The sequence below is a fragment of the Leopardus geoffroyi genome, chromosome C1 (assembly GCF_018350155.1).
Source record: "Leopardus geoffroyi isolate Oge1 chromosome C1, O.geoffroyi_Oge1_pat1.0, whole genome shotgun sequence".
NCBI classification, from domain to species: Eukaryota; Metazoa; Chordata; class Mammalia; order Carnivora; family Felidae; genus Leopardus; species Leopardus geoffroyi.
In genome coordinates, this window is record NC_059328.1 from 22,037,170 (window position 1) to 22,051,817 (window position 14,648).

General features: G+C 49.7%; 2 protein-coding genes and 1 non-coding gene across 8 annotated transcripts in view; 1 reads left to right on the forward strand and 2 right to left on the reverse strand.

Moving 5' to 3' along the window:
- Positions 1-5,086, reverse strand: part of MECR (mitochondrial trans-2-enoyl-CoA reductase) — a 31,702-nt gene extending 26,616 nt beyond the window's left edge. For 2 of the 3 annotated variants that reach the window (XM_045476400.1, XM_045476399.1), the window contains exon 1: positions 4,862-5,078. In XM_045476400.1, coding sequence (XP_045332356.1) covers positions 4,862-5,037 — 176 coding nt within the window. In that variant the 5' untranslated portion in view covers positions 5,038-5,078. Of the gene's footprint in view, positions 1-4,861 lie in introns of all 3 variants that reach the window. The other variant, XM_045476398.1, reaches the window with a different exon arrangement.
- Positions 2,481-2,586, reverse strand: LOC123600144. Its single transcript, XR_006713521.1, has one exon. It is a non-coding gene; the product is annotated as a U6 spliceosomal RNA (small nuclear RNA).
- Positions 5,087-11,603: 6,517 nt separating the features above from the next.
- The window catches only part of PTPRU (protein tyrosine phosphatase receptor type U), a 79,921-nt gene continuing 76,876 nt past the window's right edge, over positions 11,604-14,648 (forward strand). For 2 of the 4 annotated variants that reach the window (XM_045476406.1, XM_045476407.1), the window contains exon 1: positions 11,620-11,804. In XM_045476406.1, coding sequence (XP_045332362.1) covers positions 11,732-11,804 — 73 coding nt within the window. In that variant the 5' untranslated portion in view covers positions 11,620-11,731. Of the gene's footprint in view, positions 11,805-14,648 lie in introns of all 4 variants that reach the window. The other 2 variants (XM_045476409.1, XM_045476408.1) reach the window with 2 other exon arrangements.

The window sequence follows — 14,648 nt, forward strand, 5'->3', positions numbered from 1 at the left end:
ATGCCAAACCAAAGTGCGAATCTTTTTTCAAAGTAGTGTAATTCTGGTTTAAAAACCAAGTCACCTGCATAGACATTTGGTTGCACACACTGACATCAATTGTAAAAAGAAATCCGAGGGTAAACAGTGTCCTACCATGAGAACTCACCACCCATACAGACTGGGTCGTCACCACCTGCTTCCCCAAATCCCATATGGCTAACACTGAATGGGTTTGTCCAGGTTTCACAGCTACATTTGATTTTGTGCTAGCAACAGGCAGGGGAGAAAGCTGCGCCAACCAGGATGCTATTTTTATGAACACTTCAGGATCTTCAAAAGGAGGGCAGACAGAGAATAACGTTCCTACCATATTCCCTAGGTGGGGGCTGCCCTTCCTATGAAGGGTGGAGACTTGGGGTCACCCAAGTAACTTGTTCTCTTCTGACCTATCTTTTCCCCAGTTTTGTATCTCATTCTCAAAAAACGTTGGAGATGACTGTCATTGTTTTTTCAGGTCCTGTATCAAGGACTCTTATTAAAGAAGGGACATCCTAGTTGTGTGATCTTGGGCATGTGACTTTTATGCTTCTTGAGCTCAGTTCCCTTATCTGGAAAATGGGGATAATAATGACCAAACTGGATTTTTGGGACTTTTTATTTCCATAATATATGTGGAGAACTTAGCCCAATACCTGCCACATAGTAGGTACACAGTAAATGAAAGATGTTTTTAACATAAGACCCAGAGAACGGCAAAGCTCTGAAAGGGGACTTTCAGGACCAAAAGGAAAGAGGACATTGGAGGTTCCGGGAACTATCGATGGAGAATCCAGAAGTCTGCACAAGGGGCGATGGCTGTGGGGGACCTCTGAAATTTCTAGAGTCTGTAATTCTCCCAAGTTTGTCATTTTCTCCTGCGGTCTTACTTTACATCATTTGATCCTCCCAATGAAAAAGGCCCAAGTGCTTATTTAGGGGAGGCCATTCTGGGGGAGAGGAAAAAAACCTCTAGGAGACAGAGGAACAAGGTTTAGTAGAGAGACCAGATGGAATGTCTGGGGGCCAACAGGAATGAAAAGGGCGTTTAGATTCAGAGATCCCTGCAGGTCTCATTCTGAGGAATTCTGCAACCCCTGCGACCCAAGAAGCCTGTTCTTCATCCCCTCCCTGTTGCTCCCAGAGCTCTGGCTCACGGTGCAAGCATACCAAGCATCACAAACTACGCCAGTTTGGGGAACACTCTGCCTGGACTCTGGGTGGTTCCATGACCCTGCCTGGTGTAACCTGACCCACACACCCAGTCAGCGGAATACTTAAAGGACACCTGATTCTTTCTGTGACAGGGTGGTTACCTTAAACCTCCAAAGACATGACTACAAAGAAGAGAATCCCAGCCTCTGGCCTCAGTCCATACACGAACAAGTCAAGTTGCCCGAATCTGGGTCAGAAGGGAAAGCCACTTTTCTGGGGCAGATGGAGAATTACTGCCCAAGAGTCTGTATCCACAAGGGCAATGGTTCTCAACCCTGGCCGGGGTACCAGGATCACTTGGGGAGCTTTAAAAAACACAGATGTCCAGTGCCATCCTAGACCCACTAAATACCTCAGGGTAGGCTCCTGGGAATATGGACTCAAAGTGCCACAGGGGAGCGAGGTGTGAAGCCAAGGCTGAGTAACGCTTCATCAAACTATCTCGTTTTGAACTTCTGGGAAGTTATTAGGGTTCCACACAAGGAGACAAGAGAGCTCTTTCTTCCCCAAGTGGCAGCTGCCACCAGACTAGTCTGTTCCAGTTCGCTGGCTCTCTAAGAGGAGGGACTCAATCAGGAGGCAACTGCACCCAGCTGCCTAACTTTCCCAGGCCTTTCCAAAGGGTCCCATCCTCATCACCACAGAACTCTACAAAAATACACTTCTTGGGGTGCCTGGGTGGCTCAGTTGGTTAAGTGTCTGACTTCAGCTCCGCTCATGATCTCACGGTTTGTGGGTTTGAGCCCCACATCAGGCCCTCTGCTGTCAGCATAGAGCCTGCTTCGGATACTCTGGCCCCTCCCTTGCTCTCTCTTGCATGTACTTTCTCTTAGAAATAAACACTGAAATACAACAACAAAAAATTACATTTCTTACAGAAATTAGATTCATAATTAACTAACGTTTTTGGAGCATTTGTTTTGTGGCAGTTCGCGTACAACAGAAATTACAAGCCTGTGCGAGAGGCACATCACTCCCATTTGGGGTGCATTCCTGGAAAACTAATGTTCATCAGAGCTTTACCAACTCATTACAGCACAGTCCCCAGGGACAAGTCTTCCTGACACGGTGATCATTACTTGTGATCAACATACAAGTTGAGGTTTACTGACTGATGTGTCTCCTCAATATTCTAATGGTGGATGTGGCTAGGCTGAGTGCATGACCTTGAATTTAACTGAGGCTTATCTCCTCCAGTTGTCAAAACATCTGGCTTGGATTTTTTTTTTTTTTTTTTTTTTTTGAGTAAAAATTTGGAATGCTTCATGAATTTGCATATGTCACCCTTGAGCAGGGACCATGCTAATCTTCTCTGTGTCGTTCTGTTGGTAGCATACGTGCTGAAGTGAGCACTCTAGCTTGTATTTTAACCATAATAATAATAATTCCATGTTTGCCTACTCTTTGGAAAACAATCAAAGCATGTCCTGGGACTCAGAGAGCTGTAAACAAGGGGCCTTAGGAAAGTGTGCGGGCGCTTTTTGGTGGGCAGCATTAGCTTGACCTCAGCTACGTAGCTCTACCTGTATCGTCTCCACTTTTCTTTTTTTTTTTTTTTTTTAATTTTTTTTTTTCAACGTTTATTTATTTTTTTGGGACAGAGAGAGACAGAGCATGAACGGGGGAGGGGCAGAGAGAGAGGGAGACACAGAATCAGAAACAGGCTCCAGGCTCTGAGCCATCAGCCCAGAGCCTGACGCGGGGCTCGAACTCACAGACCGCGAGATCGTGACCTGGCTGAAGTCGGACGCCCAACCGACTGCGCCAACCAGGCGCCCCTTTTTTTTTTTTTTTTTTTTTTTTTAAATTTTTTTTTTCAACTCGTCTCCACTTTTCAAGAGGATGAAACTGAGGCTCACGGAACTTCAGTAACCTGCCCAAACACACAGGATGGGGTAAGGATTGGACTCCAGGTCTGATTCCCAGACCAGTGCTTTTCTCTTAGCTCCCCTACAGTGACCCCACCAGCCCTTTTGGATGGTATAGTCACTTATGGGCATATTTACAGTGGTTGACAAGTCACATGCTGTTTTTATCAGCCACATGCAAAAATCATGGATTAAGAGGCAACAAAATTTTAGGAGAACATAATCATAAAAGGAGCAAGGGCTCGGAGGGGCTGGGTGATTCGTCTAAGATCAAGCAGCTAATAAGAGGTGTAGTCTATATTTGACCTTAGGGTCTGTAAGGCTCCAAAACAGGACCTCTTTTTAACTGGCTAAAGGCATATGCATAGTGCAACAGAGAGGAAATCACACGAGATAGGAGTCAGAAGCTGTGGGTTCCTGTCCCTGTTTCAATCCTTATTAGCTATTTCAGTTTGGACAAGTCCCCTGGCTTCTGTAAACTGAAAATGATGTCTCTCACCCACCTTTTGGGAAGTGGAAGATTAGAATGGACATAAAAGCATCCAAAAAATACTCTCCAAAAAAAAAAAAAAAAAAAAAAAAAAAAAAAAAAGAGCCTAGGAACTCAGGTAAATCAGTCAGTAAGACATGGGTTTAAATTTCAACTCTGCCACTTACTGGCTGTGTGACCTTGGGCAAGTGATTTTTACCTCTCTTACACCTCAGTTTTCTCACTGCCAAATGGAACTAAATCCAGTACCTACCCCAAAAGTGATGACTAAATGAGAGCATCCGTGTGGACACATCCATTATGTGCTTGACACATAATACTTGATCAGTAAAAGTTACTGAGGAATAAAGAAAATGTAATGGCCTATATATATAAAGTAGTGGGCTAATAGCTATATAATAATGTGACATATTAGATATACAAAATAATGGAATACTATTTAGCCATAAAAAAGAATGAAATCTTGCCACATGACACAACATAGATGGATGCTGGGGGCATTATGCTAAATGAAATAAGACAGAGAAAGACCATTACTGTATGATCTCACTTCCATGTGGAATCTAATGAACAAATGAACACCAACCTCACAGACACGGAGAACAGACTGGTCCTCAGGGGTGTGTGTGTGTGTGTGTGTGTGTGTGTGTGGTGTGTAGGAGCCAAATGGGTGAACGGAGAACAGACTGGTGCTCAGGGATGTGTGTGTGTGTGCGTGCGTGCGTGTGTGTGTGGTGTGTAGGAGCCAAATGGGTGAACGGAGTCAAAAGGTACCAACTTCCTGTTATAAAATAAGTCATGGGGATGTGATGTATAGCTTGCCAACGCGGTTAGTAATACTGCATGTTTGACAGGTGCTAAGAGACTAGATCTTGAAAGTTCTCATCACAAGGAAAAAAAATTCTGTCTTTATGTAAGGTGACATGTTAACTGGATTTAATGGGCAATCGTTTCGTAATACCTACAAATATCGAATCATTACGTTGTACACCTAAATCTAATACTGTATGTCAACTGCACCTCAAAAAAAAAAAAAAAAGTTAGCCACTAACGCCGTCATAATCAATGGTGCCTCTCTGGCCTTCAATTACCTGGACGCATCGACTTTCCGAGCTACCCATCGCGCCCCGGGCTTCGGTTTGGGTCCCGTTATTCTCTGCCTTTTTCCTCAGACCCGGTCCCTCCTTTCTCAGTCCCCCCTCTCCACGGCGCGTCTTAACCCCCTCCAGGAGCCCCTGTCCCCTTGCCCCGTTTCGGCGCCGTCTCTTACTCGACGACCTTGGCTGGGTCCCCGTGGTGCCCATAGACCAGCGCCCGGACCCGGGAGGGCTCGGCAGATGCGGAGTAGGGGGCGGCGGCAGACCAGCGGCGGCCCCAAGCGACGAGCACCTCACGCCAAAGCCGTGATCTGGTTCGCGCCCCCAACAGCGCGCCGCAACCCCACATGGCCCCTCAGTCAACTCTGAGCCGAACAGCGCGCCTACGTCATCTGCCTGCGTCCGCGCGCCTGCGCCCCGCCCCGCCCCGCCGCGTGACCACGCCCCTTGCTCATATTTTAAAAAGGCTGACCCGTTCCTCCGCTGCCCGCGCGGTGGCGCTCCGGAAAGCTGCGCGGGTTGCGTGGTATGCGTGGTGGAGGTACGGAAGAGATTCGCGGAGACTCAGGGCCCGTCAAAGTTGTTCTCCCAACTAGCAGCGTCTGATGCCAGCCTGAAGCTGTGTCCACAGTCTGCGATTTGGTATTTGATTTGAGGAAAGTCATTTACCCTTCCCTGACCTCAGTTTTTCCTTCTCCCCACCGTTTATTGTGTGCTCGCTGTGCCAGATCTTTTAAAGCATCATCCGATTTATTTTTGCTACCTTGTAACAGCATAGCGAAGCAATGTTTACTTTCCTACCACTGAATAGGGTAGACGTAAGTTGGTGTGGAGGCAAGAGAATTGGGCTCGGAGCTAGAAGATTTAGGTTCAACTCCTAGTCCTGCCGCCTTCTTAGCTTGGCCACCTTGGGCTAGTGTCAAAAGCTCCCAGTCTCTTTTCTCGTGGGTACAGTGGGGGACAATATACCTCCTTCAAGATTGTAGTGAGGATTGGATGAAACAAGAGGATGACGTTGTGAACGGCAGAACACGTTGTAAAATGCTAAGTGTGTTCAGATAGAAAGGAGGGATCACAAGGAGGAGGCCCTCTCTCAAAATGCTCACAGTGTAGAAGGGATTTAGTGGGACAATGGAAGTGCCTTGTAAGAAGATGTAGCCCAGTAAAGACACTAGATCATATTTGTAGTGGAGGTGAGACGTGAACATAACTAAAAACCTAAGTTGGAATGGTAGGAAGGAGGGCACTGTTGGAGTCTGAAGGAGAAAGGTACTCTGGAAGGAGCCAGGGTGGGGATGAGGGCTCTTGCAAGAGGCAGTATTGGAGCCTGTCCCACTCAAAATCTTCAATGTGCACAAAAATCACCCGAAGGTCCTATCTCAAGCCTACTGAATTAGAATTTTGGGGACAAGTCCAGGAATCTACAATTCCTCCAAGCTTTCAAAGAATATTCTGATGTAGGTGGGCCAGGAAACTGGCTTAGACAAACACTGAGCCAGGGCTTTGAAGGATAAGGAAGAGCTCCTTTCTCTAGGTTTTATTGACCCAAAGCTTACCAGCTCAAAAGCCGTTTCTCCGAGGAAGAGAAGAGAGCAAAGTGCTGCGTTGAAAGCTGCAGGTGGTTGGATTCTGGCAAAACTGGCTTTGAGTTTTGGCTTTGCCATTTTCCAGCCATTTGATTTGGGACAAGTCACTTGGCCTCTCTGTGTATTCATTTCCTTATCCTTAAAGTGAAGGAAATAATAGTATCAGTTTCAAGGCTATCGTGAAGATCAAGTGAGATATTATTCACTTGAAGCATTTAGCACAATACTTGGCACATGAAAACATTTGAAAAATGTTATTAGGTTATTGTGAAAATTAGCTGGGTAAAACACCCAGACTAGGATCTGGCTCATACTATGTACTTAAAAAATGTTTAAATCTGTTTTTATTATTAGAGAAAATAGATGTCCCATGATGGGGGAAAGACTTGGTCCCACAGTTGTTTGGGAGTGCTCATGTGCACATACATGCGCGTGCGCGCGCACACACACACACACACACACACACACATTACCCAGTTTTGCTTACCTTCTGTTTTCATTGAGACACAGAGGTTTACTTCTGTTGAAGACTCTCTAGGTGACAGTGAGCTGTTGACATTATCTTCTCTACCAAATTGGCTCCTGTGACTTCCCTGGGCAGCCTGGCTGGAAAGTCTGGAGAATCACAGCAGGTTTTCCTCTCGGAGGCTGGACTTAGTCCCCCTCTCCAACCCAATAGCCCCCACTTTCAGTCCAGGACATCAATTTTAACTTGAACTTTGTAAACAGCCTTCTTCCTGACTGATATCCTCCCCCCTCTCTTTCCCTCCCCTTTCCTTCTTTCTCAGGCCTCCAGAATGATTTTTTTAAATGATTTTATTTTCAAGTAATCTCTACACCCAATGTGGGGCTTGAACTTACAACCCTGAGATCAAGAGTTGCATGCTCTACTGACTGAGTCAGCCAGGCACCTCCAGAATGATTTATTTTTATTTTTTAATTAAAAAAATTTTTTAATGTTTATTTATTTTTGACAGAGAGAGAGAGAGAGAGAGAGAGAGAGAGAGAGAGACAGAGCATGAGTGGGGGAGGGGCAGAGAGAGAGGGAGACACAGAATCTGAAACAGGCTCCAGGCTCTGAGCTGTCAGCACAGAGCTCGATGCAGGGCTCGAACTCACCAACTGCGAGATCATGACCTGAGCTCAAGTCGGACGCTCAACCGACTGAGCCACCCAGGCACCCCAGAATGATTTTTTTTGAAACAGAAAGATCAGACTTTGTCTTTCCCTTGGTTAAAGTCCTTCTAGGCCTCCTCAATAGTTAGGTAGATCCAGAAGTCACAGTTCTTTGTAGAACACCACAAACTATGGATATGTTAAACCAAAAACTGTAAAAAACCAAAACAAAATGAAAATGTGATTCTACACTAACTCTCATTCTCTCGCACAACTGACATGTGCTAAAGTCTTTAGAAAAGTGCATGGAGGAAAAGCACCTTAAAAGAAAGAAAATTCTATTCATTGTAATTAAGTTACCTTCTTGCAAATTGGAAAAAGATGACTATAGTTTTAATTCAGTGGCAGAACCCCTCAGCTTGGCTTGAGGAACACTTGGGTTTCGCCAGGGGCATAGTTGGAGAACCACCGATTGAGGGGTTCAAGTCCAGTTTTCATGGCCCTGTATTCAATACCCTTTGCACTCTGGGTCCAACACTGTTTTTATCTCTTGCTATAAGACCGTGCATAGCCAATGATCCAAGAGCACCCGATACCCACCGTTCCTAGCAATCCCATGTCTTGTGCCTTTATTCAGGTTGCTGCTTCTGCCTGAAATGCTCTTCCTGGCCTTGCCGACCTGGGAAACTACAGGGTCAGGTATCATTTCTTGGATGTTGTTTTCCAACTCCCTAAGCTGCGTCAACCTCTGCTACCTTTGTGTTTTCTCTGAACTGGTGTTATGGCCTTTAGGACACAGTTGCTTATTTATTTACATGTCCACTTACCCCTCTGGCCAACAGGGGGTCATGACTGGTGCATTTCCATGACACCAGCACCCAATATGGGGCCTGGCCCAGTGTAGGTGTCATAAATATTCCATGAGTTGAAAGTCATTGAATTTCTTCACCGCCTGGCCCTGTCTGCGGTGCTGTCTCCTTTTCCCCTAGATTTGGGCAGGTCACTCCAGGCCACTTGTGGGTTTTAGAAGTCTGTGACCTTTTTCAAGTGAAGCAGAATGTTCTCTTTTTATCTGTCCACCTGTTGCTTGTGCTCTCCTCCTCCCTCCACGATAGTCTCTGCTCTACGTTCTTCTCCTGCACAAAGAGCAGATGGATGTGGAATTGGTTAAGTCTAGGGTTGAGTCCCGGGCCCACTATTTCCTGGCTTGGTGATTTTGGACAAATGCCTTATACTTTTTGAACCTCAGTGTCCACATACAAAAAAAAAAAAAAAAAAAAAAAAAAAGGAATCAATGGCAAACTCCTGTCATGAGGAGTCCTCTGACAATAGCATCATCCTTGGTTGTTTCTTCTATTCACTGGATTTCTCTCCTTGAGTTTCTTGCTCTGGCTGGACCTTCCTGCCTCTCCCCTCTCCAGGATCTCTCTGTTTCTTCTCCATTGCATTTTTCTTGCTTCTGTCTTTCTCCCTGTGATTCTCTCTCTGCTTAATTCTCTCACCTTTCTCCTTGGCCCCTTCCCTAGCTCAGCATGGAGCTCATCAGGGCTCACAAGAGAGAGGGCTAAGAGCGCACAAGCCCTGTGCCCTGCCTCCTCCAGGCAACCTCCTTTGTTCCACGCTCATTGAGGAGCCAGCCTGCAGTGGAGGAAGGGCACAGGTAGGGCCTAGATAGACTTTGGACTCCTAGGCTCTGGCCTGGGTCACTGCCCACTAGTTAGATCCATCTGCCTATGGGTTCCTCTGTCTCCACTTGGCTCATTGGAAGACTTAAAAAAAAAAAAAAGCAAGCAAGCTCAGGACCTTTTATTCTTCTATTTAATGCTCCAGTAGCTTCTTACTGCTCTTAGGGTTTAATCCAAAGCCCCATAGTTTCTTGCATGACCTGCAGATCCTGCTGGCCTCTCTAGTTGCATCTGGCTCCCCTTCCCTCCCCACTCCATTCCAGCCACCCTGGCCTGGCTGTTCCTCAGACGCACCAGCTCCTGCAGGCTGTACCCTCTGGCTGCGATATTCCTCCCCTACTGACTTGCTGGCTTCTTCCCTTACTTCAGGTCCCCGCTCAACTATCACTACATTGTTTCCCCAGGGAATCCCTCTCGGATCCCCTTAACTCAAGTAGGATCCCCCCCTAATTATTTATCACAACATTCCTCCCACTTTCTTTAGAGTGCACATCTCAGATTGTAATTACGTATTTATTTGCATGTTTGCTGTTGGTCTTTTCCCTGAGAGTGTAAGTTTCATGAGGGCAAAGACCATGTCTGTATTCATCCGTTTATCCATTCATTTATCCATTCAGTATTTTTTGAGCGTCAGTATGTTTTGAACATCAACTACATGTCAGACACCCCCCCTCCCCCACTGTTTTTCCCTCCACTTCTCTGGCATATCTCTGTCTCATACCAGGAGTAATAGTTTATCACTGTCTCATGTACCAGAGCGTTTGCTTGTTTGGCTGTTTATTTTTCTTGTTTTCCTACTGGAATGCAAGCTCTATGAGGGTAGGAATTTTTGTCTGTTTTATATTTCCACCTTGGCTTATAGGAATTGTTGAACAAACAAATCACTACCTGGTGTTTGTTAATTTGCTCCAGATGTGAGGCAGATCTCAGCCTCCATTCAAGTTAAACCAGATGGCCTTGATTCAGTTCCCAGTGCCACTACATAATAATGCACAACCTTGGAAAAGTCACCTCTCTGTAACTCAATTTCCTCAACTATATACTGGGAATAATAAACAACAGTGGGGAGAATTAAGTGACCCTCTGTGGGTAAGGCATATAGAAGGTGCATGGTCTTACATAATAATGGACAACTAGTTTGTGGTCATTGTACAGGGCCTGTACTGGGTAGAGGCCCAAATATACTTAACCTTTGTAGCCAGAGGTAGACTGGGACCGAGGAGAATTAGTGAGAAGGTGGACTTCGTGTCATGAAAAGTAAAAACTTTCTAAAAGCCAGCATTGTAAGGAGAAATAGATGAATTCCCTTCCATAATTAGAGATTTCAACACCCCTCCATCAGAAATGGACAGAACCAGCAGGCAGAAAATCAGTGAGGACATAGTTGAGCTCAACACCATCAATCAAGTGGATATAATGGACATCCATAGACTATGCCATCCAACAACAGCAGAATACACATTCCTCTCAATCTCACATGGGATATTCACCAAAATAGACCACATTCTGGGCCATGAAACACATCTTAACTTTAAAAGACTAGGATTCATACAATGTCTACCCTCAGAGTGTGGTGGAATTAAACTAGAAATCGATAACAGAAAGGTAGCTTGAAAAATCCAAACAACTTGGAGATTAAATAACACATGGATCAAAGAAGAAATGTCGAGAAACAACAACAACAACAACACATTTTAGACTTGATGAAATTGAAAACACAACTTCTAAAAATTTATGGGATGCAGCAAAAGCAGTGCTTAGAGGGAAATTTATAGCACTGAATGCATCTATAGAAAGGAAGAAGGATCTAAAATCATTCACCTGAACTTCCACCTTAGGAAATAGGAAAAAAAAAAAAAAAAAAAAAAAAAAAAGCAAATTAAATCCAAAAGAAGCAGAAGAAAAAAAAAATTAGAGCAGAAATCAGTTGCCTTGAAAACAGGAGATCAAAAGAGAAGTTGGTTCTTTGAAAAGATCAATAAATCAATAAACCTCTAATCAGGCTAAGAAGAGAGTGGACATAAATTACTAATAGAAATGAAAGAGGGGACATCACTACAGATCCCATGGACATTAAAAAGATAATAAAGGAATGTTATGAACAGCTTTAAAAGCCAACGTTTCCAAAGACCCAACCACCTGTTTTTGGTCGGTGACGAGCACCCTGTCCTTGGAGGTATGCGTGAATGTGCATTTGGAAGGGTGTAGGTAAGGAGGGGATTCAAGCATCGGAGGGGACAGAGAAGCAGGGTGTCTTTAGGTCTCTGTCCCGGAGAGAGCTGTGCCAGAGCTAAGTGTGGGCAGCGAGCGTGCTGGCTTGAGAATGTCGGTGCCGTGGGTGTAGAGGCGGGGTGGTCCTCCACGTTCCGGACCTCCTAAAGGGGGCGCCGGCGTGGGGGAGGGGTGCGTCCGGGCCGCGGGAGACCTGACCCGCTGCGCGCGCGGCTGCCAGCAGGGGGCGCCGCGAGACCGCGGAACCCGCGGCGGGGCCTGACGTCAGCGCCCCGCTTGTTTGGGCTCCCGCTCTGGACTCGGCGCCAGTCCCGCTCCGCGCCGCGCCGCTTCGCTCCGGCTCCGGCTCGCCTCGGGCTGGGCTCGGCTCGGGCTCCGGCGGCGGCAACCCCGTGCCGGGCCCCGGGGCAAGCGGCGGGGCACCATGGCCCGCGCCCAGGCTCTCGTCCTGGCGCTCACCTTCCAGCTCTGCGCGCCCGAGACCGAGACTCCGGCAGGTAAGCGCTCGTCCGTCCGACCAAGCTTGCCCCGCGGAGCCCCCGGGGCCCGTGGCGTAGCTCTCAAGAAAGTGTAAGTGTTGGGTGACCGAACGTTCCCGAGCCTGCTCCTTGTGTGTGTCTGAGTGTTGGATGTGCGATCGGCTGCTCAGGGTCTTGTGTGCCTGCGAATGTTGTGTGTCCGTGAGTTATGTGTGCACGCGAAGGTGCTGTGTGTGTTGTGCGTCTACGAGTGTGTTCGGGTGAATGTTGTGTGCATCGAGGCATTGGGTGTGCGCTGAGTGTCTTGTGTGCCTGCCAGTGTGTAGTGTTTGTGCGGCCAAGTAGGTTGTGTGTGTGTGTGTCTGAGTTTGGTTGTGTGGCCGGAGTTGCATCTGCGAATGTGTTGCATTTGTTTGCATTTCGTGTGCCTTGGCAGAGAGTGCTGCATCTCGTATGTCCACGAATGTGTTGTGTGTGTTATGCGTGTGACCGGGGGTGCTCTGTAGATCCTGCCCGCGTGTGGATCAGGGAACGCGTGTGTGGTGTGTGTGGCTTGTGAGGTCCGTGTACGTGTGTGAAGGCGTGGGAACGGGTCCGGAACGTGTGTGTCCGTGCGCTGTGTGCGCGATGTGTACGTGTGGGAGTGTCTGGGGTTGGTGGTGTGCGCCACCGGGGGTTGCGTGGGTCCGAGTGAATGCCAAGTGTGCCGGGAATGCGCGTGTAGGAGCGGGTCTGGAGCGGATGTGAGTGTGTGTGTCCGTGCGTGCTGGCTGCGTGTCCAGGAATGTTGCGAGTGTGGTGCGCGCCTGGGCGGTGGCCGAGTGTGTGCCCGGGGCCCGGGGCCGCTCGAGGGGGCGGTGTCAGGATGTGTGTGTGTGTGTGTGTGTGTGTGTGTGTGCGTGCGCGCGCGCGCGTGTGTGGCGTGCGGGCCCCGAACAAGTTGTCGCGGCTGCGCCCCCTCCGCCCCGGGGTCGGGCCGGGCCTGAGGCTCGCGAGGGAGGAAGGGGGCCCCGCGGCCGCCGACTCCGACATGTCGGGCTGTTTGTTGTTTCGCAAGTTCTGCGCGGCGCTGGCGGCCCGGCTGCTCCGAGGCGGCTCCGGGGCCGCGGGGCGCCCCGGCCGGTGGCGCTGAAGGGCCGGGCGCTGGAGGCCGTCGCCCGGGGCCGCGGGGCGCGCCGGGGCCGGCGGGCGGGCGCTCTTGCGGGGCTCGGCCGCGGCCGCACCGGGCCGGCCGTGGAGGGGGCGGCGCGCGGCGGCCGCTGTGGCCGGGCGGGGCTGCGACGTCCCGGCGCGGGCAGGGCCTGGCCCTCGGCCGCGGGACGGCGCCCCCTCCCGTGGCGCGCGGGAGGCGCCGCGGACACCGGGGTCTCTCGGGACACTCCCCGGGTCGACTCCGCAACTTTGTGCGGCCTCCCCGCGGGCCGGGCCCGCGGTGTGTGTGTGTGTGTGTGTGTGTGTGTGTGTGTGTACGTGTGTGAGCGTGTGTCTCCGTGCTTCTAACTGCTGTGTGGTCGCGGGGGTCTCTGGGCGTGTGTGTGTGTGAGTGTATGTGTGTGTTCGCGTATCTGAATGTGTGTATCCGGGGCTTGTGTGTGTGTGTCCGCGTGTCCTGTGGACCGTGTGGATGGTGTGTCGGCTGTGTGCGTGTGTCTGACTACCTCTCCCCCCCCCCGCCCCCCCACCACGCGCCTCCATATCCCTCCCTGGGGCCCCGGATTCCAGACTGTGGCCCTCTCCCGCGGAGTTGTGCCCGACACGTCCCCTGGGGCATCCCTTTCCCGCGGCCTCATCCTGTCAGCCACCGTTTGGGTGGCTCCAGCCCGGTACCCAGGGCGCTGAGTAACGGGGAGACGCCCCAGCAGAGATCAGAGCCAAGGCACGTGCCAGGCCACCTCGGCCCCAGGGAGACTCCTCCTGGCCTCAGGCCTCCGAGAACTGGTCTCCCCGGGATCGAGTTCGGGCCTCTCCGGCGGAGCTCTTTTGGCTCCCGCAGTCGCTCTTGCCTTTGGCTCCCTCCGAGCTGGGGCCTGGCTTTCTCTACCCCCTCAACCCCTCCCCCACCCTGAGATCAAACCAGAGGGATACTACCGGCTCCCCCACCCCCTACCACTTCGCCTTGATTCCAAGAACCCTCCTGTGTCTTACCTCCTGCCAGCAGGGGGTTGGGGGTGGTCAAGAACTGAAGTTTGGGATGGGAGTGAGACCTTGAGCAAGTTACTTCCATTTGGGGAGTCTGTTTCCTCATCTGCCTTCCGGGCATCATAATAACAGTACTCGGTAGATCTGCCCTTGCCCCCCACCTAGGTAAAGTCAGCCCAGCTCCCTGAATGCCTCCTGAGTCCCTTGCCCCACCGAGGGTGGGTGTGTGATGTCTCCCAGTCATGCAAATCTGGCAATAATTTATTCCTCTGTGTTCTAGCTCATTTTGTCCTTTTGGTTGCTGGGGTTGTGGACAGCAGGAATGAGGGAGAGGCTGCCCGGTGGTTTCAGGTTGGGCAATAAAGGCTTGTCTGAGCAGCTGGCCCTTCTCCCTGGGGTGGGGGGAGGAGACTCATCAGGAGGTGGTGAGTGTGGCCAGAGTGGGGGTGCTGGGCTCCTTGGCTGCCCCCTGCCCAGATCAAGTGTCAGCGAAAACTCAGGGTCGGCACCTGCTTGCTTGAGGCATGCCGCCATCCTTCCATGCTTTCATCTGCTAAGCTAGGTGGCCATTTCATGCAGGGGCGGCTTAGCTAGAGTTGCTAGGGGTGCCTTGTGCCCCCCCTCCTCCCTCAGTCCCCTTCTGTCCTCTAAGCTGTACTTCCTCCCTAGAATTCTCTAATTCCACCTCTTCTCCTGGTGAACTCCTGCCTTTCCTTCAGGTCT